Source organism: Brassica napus, chromosome C1 (assembly GCF_020379485.1).
Source record: "Brassica napus cultivar Da-Ae chromosome C1, Da-Ae, whole genome shotgun sequence".
In the NCBI taxonomy this organism is placed as follows: domain Eukaryota; kingdom Viridiplantae; phylum Streptophyta; class Magnoliopsida; order Brassicales; family Brassicaceae; genus Brassica; species Brassica napus.
This window is the reverse complement of record NC_063444.1, coordinates 43,807,991-43,815,323: the sequence shown is the minus strand read 5'-3', so window position 1 is coordinate 43,815,323 and position 7,333 is coordinate 43,807,991. Positions and strand designations below refer to the sequence as shown.

Here is a 7,333-nt window from a genome sequence, read left to right as displayed (position 1 = left end):
AATATAGATTTTGACCGGATATTATGATTCGATCAGTAAAAATAAATAAATATTTAAAAATAATAATTTTTGTTACAAAAAGAAGAAGTTATTTACTTTTAAAAATTATAATAAGTAATATAATAAATTCAGTAAATAAAAATACTGTACAACTTATATAAAATATAATATTTATATATATAATTCTTTGAATATATGTATATAAATGCATATTTATGCATATAACGAATCAAATCAGATATCTATTCTTAAAAATATTAGTATTTGTGATTTGTTTTGTTTTTATGGATATTGCATATTAGTATTTATTTTGATTGGTAGAGCTATGAATATCCTGATTTTTGGTTTAAATCAAAACAGATAACGAATCGAATCAAAATTTACGTATATTTTGTATTGTCCACATACGATAGAGAAAGTTCATACCAGGGTTAGTAAATAGTGAATGGACCCAATAAAACATTGTGAAATGGAATATAATCATAAACAAGTCACATCTTCAAAATCTGATCATTTCACTAGGAAAAAGATCATGTCACATGCAACCACCTCATATTTTGGCCGGTCTGTCACCGATACACATTGATTACAGCTCATACTTGTCCCTCCTTATTTTTTGTTCGTATCCATTTGTTTTCTTGTCACTCTAGTCTAATCTCATCTGTATGTTCTATCCTTTTTTTGAATTTTGAAGCTCCTCTGTCTTTTTTTTGGTCCACCACCACCCTTATTTCAATCACTTTAAACCGGTCACTACTTTAAAACCGGCCAATGTTACTAATACGAAAACATTTGATCCAAATGGTTGACTAGTTTTTGAGACATGCAGCCGCTCTATATAAAATGTTACCAAACCATTTGTTTTTATATAACAAAAAACTGATATATAGCTCAAAGTTCATTAGAAAACTATAAACTATAAATTTTGTTTTTCAAAAATATCACATCTTTGAAAGATTCCCAAAATACGCAAACTTTAGACCTAAGAAGAGTCTTTGAAACTTTAAAAAGAGTTGCTAACTGATTTAAATACTCTTGGTAAATTTTTTTTTTTTTTTTTGTAAATTCAAAATTCGAAGTATTTTGAAAATTTTAGATCCTGGTGGTATTTTGAAAATCAAAACATAAAGGAGTATTTTGAGATTTTTTCCTATATAGTTTTAACCTAATGAACGAATAATCATTAGAAAATCATAAGTTTATTGATTATTTTACTTTCGTTTCATACCTTGAATATTCACTTATTTTGTCGTACTAGTGTTACACTTGGTTTAGAGAGGAATATCCACCTTATTTTGTCGTATCGCTGTTACGCTAGTTTAGAGTGGGATATCCAATGTATTGTCATGGATTATATATAGTATGCTTACATATAGTAAATTGCATTACGATATAGATATAGTCTTACCTATATTTAAATGAGTTATTTTTGGATTAGCCAACCAATAGGATTTCATTATTTCAAATTCGATATCTTTTAAAAAATGAAATAAAGTATTGTCAAATTATATTATGTTTTTTAAATAAAAAAAGTAAAAAAAAAGAGTAGTTAAAAAATTAAAAAAAAATATTTTTAACGTCGTCAGCAAAACACTAAACCCTAAATCCTAATATCTAAATCCTAAATCTTAAACCCTAAACTCTTGGATAAACCTTAAACCCTTGGATAAATCTTAAACTCTAAATAAAAAACACTAAACACTAAAACCCTAAACCCTAAACCGTAAACCCTTGAATGTTTTAGTGTTTAGTGATTTTGATTTAGAGTTTAGGATTTATCCAAGTATTTAGGGTTTGCCCAAAGATTTAGGATTTAGGGATTAGGATTTAGGGTTTAGTGTTTTAAAAATATTTTTTTTCGTAATTACTATTACTTTTTAATTTATTTTTTAATACTTTTTAATTTTAAAAACATAATATAGTTTGATAATATTTTATTTTTATTTTTTAAATATATTAAATATGAAATAACACATTTCTATTGTTCGTGAAAATAAGTCTATTCATATCTTGCTTTTCGAGAGTGTTCCACGTAAATTTCATTATTTAGTCTTTTTAGGCAAGTTCCTATCCCGAGTCAAATAGCTCTAGAGTAAAATGGAAACACACAATCATTTACTAACGTGTCCAACCCACCACAAAAATAAACTCATAATTTTTATTTTGATCAAAAATAAACTCATAATTTAAAAGATTAGTTTAAAATATAATGTGCATGTATATATGACGAGACTCCTATATAAATAGAGAATGGCATCCAAAAGGTCTTACCATTTTCTTCATTAAGCAAAAAAAAAACCTTCAACGTCTTCTTCATTCTTCATCTAAAACAATGGCAGGAGTTGCCTTTGGTTCTTTTGATGATTCTTTCAGCTTGGCTTCTCTAAGAGCTTACCTCGCTGAGTTCATCTCCACTTTGCTCTTTGTCTTCGCTGGTGTTGGTTCCGCCATTGCCTACGGTTCGTAACTAAACATAACTAAATAATCTTTCACAATCTGTAACCATGGGTCCGTTATACTTAATGAATGTGTCACATTTATGTATATAGCGAAACTGACGTCTGATGCGGCTCTTGATACGCCGGGACTTGTCGCCATCGCTGTGTGCCATGGTTTCGCTCTCTTCGTGGCGGTTGCAATCGGAGCCAACATCTCCGGTGGCCATGTGAACCCAGCCGTCACTTTTGGCCTTGCTCTCGGTGGTCAAATCACACTCATTACCGGAGTTTTCTACTGGATCGCTCAGCTTCTCGGCTCCACCGCCGCTTGCTTCCTTCTTAAGTTCGTTACCGGTGGCTTGGTATGTCCTCATCACAGCATCCTTATTAATATAATTAAAATCACAGTTTGTATAGTTTCCACTGGTACAACCTAAAAACAAAGCAAAATGTTCACATTAAAAGGAAGAATAAATCTGTCAACTATTTTAAATCTCTACTTGTAATTTTTAGCAAATTAAAGCCTTTAGGAAACAAATACTTGTTTTAGTAGCTTTGCAGGTCAACAAAGCAAATCTAATTAGATTATTAACTAGGTTACAATATATATAACAAGTTTGAAGAAAAGAAGAGAGTTTTCTCAATAACTTTTTTGTCCATTTCTGTAGTTTATGTTAACTATATATTAGACACTTTCTCCAAAAAAAAACATATGTTAAACACATGTTTGTTTAAAAATTGAAGTTATATAATATTGTAACTTTTTGTCTAATTCAAAAGAACATTATTTTAGTTTTCTTTTGTTCGAGTATATACAGTTCTTGAGGCTGTTTAATAGTTAGATACTAATGAAACAAACGCTTAAACTATGTGAAAACGCAGGCGGTTCCAACACACAGCGTTGCGGCTGGAGTAGGAGCCATTGAAGGAGTAGTGATGGAGATCATCATCACCTTCGCTTTGGTCTACACAGTCTATGCCACCGCCGCTGATCCCAAGAAAGGTTCTCTTGGAACCATCGCTCCTCTGGCCATTGGTCTTATCGTTGGTGCCAACATCCTCGCCGCTGGTCCATTCTCAGGTGGATCCATGAACCCAGCACGTTCCTTTGGACCAGCTGTTGCAGCTGGAGACTTCTCTGGTCACTGGGTCTACTGGGTGGGACCACTCATCGGTGGTGGACTCGCTGGACTTGTTTACGGAAATGTCTTCATGCCTTCTTCAGAACATGTTCCTCTTGCCTCTGAATTCTAAGCAGAAAATGCAGTGACTCTTGTTTGATTTCTTCGTCTCTCGATATGTTGCTTTGTTTGGTGTTTGGTTCGGTTTCGTTGTATGAATATCATTTAATGGAAGCCTGTTTGGTTATTAATTAATAATTATATATAACCATTCAGTTGGATCTAAACAGCTAGTCATATGAGTATCGACATATATATAAGAACTCAATCGTTATAGTTTTATGATATAGTAACAACAATAACAAATTAATAGATCGTTTTACGCAGAGCTATAAGGGATCATCAGTAGCTACATTCTTAGGGATATTCCATTCGTGAGCTTTCCACTCTGGCAATTGTTGTATGACGACCTATTCAATAGGTTATATATATAAATTAGTCACATGGATAGAAAATTGTACATTACTTACTACTTTACTATATAACAGAGATTAGAGAAAGAGAGAGAGAGAGAGAGAGTTTATATAATTTTACCAATCCGGTTGAAATCTGGATTTCCCACGTTGGTTTGACAAGCTGGTCTCCAATTTTTTGGTTTCTGTAAAAACATATGTTATTTTATTCAGTAACCAAATGATACAAGATTGTTAAATAGTAGTTATAACTAAGAACATACCCTTTTGAGTTTCTCCTTTTCAATGTCAGTTCGTGGGTTGAGAAGCTCCTTTCCATTTACAATCTGCAAGAACATCCATCAATATTCCATGATAAAAAATCAGTGTTTTGAAACCCGACCCGGACCTGCTGTTGAACCGGTAAATCCGGTGACCCAAAAAAAATTCGGTTTGGATTTTGTGAAAAACTCATTTAGAAACCCGCAAAACCCGCAAAAATCCAGTAAAAACTAGAACCCGGTATCGGTTAAACCACCGGTTGAACCAATAAATAACTTTTACTTCTTTTTTTAATTTTTAATTATATATGTTCTTAATTTTTAGTTAAGGGCTGACAAAAAAAAAGGATTAGGTTTTCTCTTTTCAGTTTTATATTTGTGATTTTTAGATTTTGATGAATATTTCACTATGCCACCTGAAGAAAATGAAGTGAACGATGGTAAAGAGAATCAAAATTAATTGATGTGATTTGATGTTAGTTTATTTCCGTTATTGATAATTTATTACAATAATTTTTTACTTTTGGTTTATTTTGTATTTGAAGTTAAATTTATTATTCACATTAAACATTTAAATATTTATAAATTTTATGTCTTGATTTTTTTAGATGTCATATTAGAGAAAATTATAAATACTCTAAACTATTTTTTGATATTTTGTATGTCAAATGAAAATAAAAATATAAAAACTAAAGTTAGCATTTTCTAAATGTTTTTAAACATAAATATATACATATCTAAACTATTATTTTATGTTTTAAAAAGTATTTAGAAAATATTAAACTTTAATTTCTATATTTTTATTTACATAGCTGATATATTATTATATAATAAATTAATTCATTTATTAACATGCGGTTCATCCGCGGTCAACCCAGTGACCCAACAATCCGGTAAGTCATCCAGTTCAGTGTCCGGGTTAGGTTTAAAAACATTGTCAAAAATATATTAAGTTATCTGATAAACCAACATTTAAATTTTAATTAAAGAAGAAACAGCATTTCTTACAAGCTTATTGGTATACCTCGACCATGCAAGTAGCGCAGGTTCCTACTCCTGCGCAGTTTGACAAGGGCTTACTCTGCTAAGTTAATGACACATGAATATGATACTCCAAATAAAATTTGATTAAGAGAACAATCAAATCGAGGGAAAGAAAAATCATACATAAGGACCATAGAGTTCGATGTTAGAATCCAACATTATGTCTCTAAGTTTCTGTCCACCGCACGCTCTTCTCCAATGCACGTCCGGTGTCCCGTCAGGTAGCAACACCGACTGAAAAGTTAAATTATAGTAGCACAGTTAGAGCATGATTAACCGGGGTTCTTAGGATGGGGTTCTTATAGCGGAAGTTAAGAAAGAAACTGTTTCTTAACTTTTAACTAAAAAAGCTAAGAACCGGTTCTTAAATAAGAACTTTAAGAATCGATTTTTAGCTTTTTTAGTTAAAAGTTAAGAAACAGTTTCTTAACTTCCGCTAAAAACATCACTCTAAGAATCCCGGGTTAATCATGGTCTTACTTAAGTTTCTACTATAAATTAACCATCCATTCGAAAACCACCTCACAAAATAATAACAATATATATTATTAAATAGTTCACCAAGAGTGAAGATCACTATCTTTTTTTTTTTTTGACAAAGGGCTTTCAATTAAAATAAAAACGTTTACATGATAAGGTTGCAAACCTTGTAATGAGAAAAAATTTGCATGAATAAAATTCGTGATAAATATCATCTCAAACCTATGAAACATTCAAGGCACGAGAGAGTCGAAACCAAAAATGAAATGAAAAAGAGCAACTAGCGAGTGAAGATCACTACTTACATGGACGAACGCAAAATCCACAGCAGGAGGTTCATCATTCGGCTCATCTGCGACTGGAGGCTGGCTTGCTGGTGCGGTGCTTATGGCTCGGATAGTTTTGGCTCTGCTGGCATTGTGTTTTGAACGTAAGAAGGACGGCTTGGGGTTACCAAGTTTGGTTTTGTGGCTAAAGATATGATTTTGAGATAGAGAAGCTACTAAGCCTGAACCATTCAACTGTACACTTCCCATAGTCTTGCTCTCTTTAAAAAAAATAATCAAAAGAATAAAAAGGGTTGGGTCTTTTGATTCGGATAATTTTTATACCACTTCTTGAGGTTCCTATGGAAGTGTGTGGTGCCCCCTCTATCTCTTATCCGCTTTACATGCGACGGTTTAATTGGTTAACAACATTAAATGACATTACCGGCTTTTTCTATATAGCTTCTACGTAAAAAAAATACATACGATGGAACGTTATCTTATTATCATGATTAAGAGTAGGCCTGGGCGTTCGGATCTTCGGGTCGGATTCGGGCCGGTTCCTTTCGGGTCCGGATCTTTCGGATCCTAAATATTTAGATCCAATAGGTACTTAGAAATTTTCGGTTCGGGTCCGGATCGGTTCTTTTCGGGTCCGGGTCGGTGCGGGTGTATAATTAAAATACCCATAAAATACCCGTAATTTTTCGAATCCATATCGGGTCCAGATCGGATTCGGGTATTTAGGATGTGAAAAGGACATAACATACTCAATTTCATCAAATTTAGTTGATATTTTCATATATATCTAAAATTTTACAAAATAATTTAAATGAAACTATTAATAACTAAAATAAAATATTTTTAAACTCTAAATTTTACATTTTAAAACTTCATATTACTTAAAAAATGTTACAAAATAATAACAAATATTGTTAACAAAATATATTTCAACTAAATCATTAAATAATATATATAAAATAGAGCACAAAAATATCATAGTTTTAGATATACATGTTTTTAAGTCGGGTACAAATTGGTTCTTATCGGGTTGGGTCTATTCGGGTCGGTTCTTTCCGGGTCCGGGTATAATCGGGTCGATTCCTTTCGGTTCCGGTTCTTTCAGGTAAAAAAAATTTAGACCCAAAAGGTACTTGTAAATTTTTGGTTCGGTTCCGGGTCGGGTATGGGTCGGTTCCGGTTCGGGTTTTCGGGTCCAGATTAAAATTTTCAGGCCTAATTAAGAGTGTA

At 32.2% G+C, this 7,333-nt stretch overlaps 1 protein-coding gene and 1 pseudogene across 1 annotated transcript; one reads left to right on the top strand and one right to left on the bottom strand.

The window, feature by feature from the left end:
- The first annotated feature begins 2,150 nt into the window (after positions 1-2,150).
- On the top strand, positions 2,151-3,810 carry LOC111202389 (aquaporin TIP2-1). Its single transcript, XM_022695209.2, has 3 exons — positions 2,151-2,459; positions 2,550-2,800; positions 3,321-3,810. The coding sequence occupies exons 1-3, from the start codon at positions 2,333-2,335 to the stop codon at positions 3,690-3,692; spliced, it is 750 nt and encodes a 249-aa protein (XP_022550930.1). The 5' UTR covers positions 2,151-2,332; the 3' UTR covers positions 3,693-3,810.
- A 46-nt stretch (positions 3,811-3,856) lies between these two features.
- On the bottom strand, positions 3,857-6,455 carry LOC111202390 (annotated as a pseudogene).
- Positions 6,456-7,333: the final 878 nt, after the last annotated feature.

Bases quoted from the DNA above. Each gene is read 5' to 3' on its own strand.
- LOC111202389 (XM_022695209.2), top strand. From the start codon at position 2,333: ATGGCAGGAGTTGCCTTTGGTTCTTTTGATGATTCTTTCAGCTTGGCT. The intron at 2,460-2,549 runs GTTCGTAACTAA...TTATGTATATAG, and splicing joins TGGTTCCGCCATTGCCTACG to CGAAACTGACGTCTGATGCG. The intron at 2,801-3,320 runs GTATGTCCTCAT...GTGAAAACGCAG, and splicing joins AGTTCGTTACCGGTGGCTTG to GCGGTTCCAACACACAGCGT.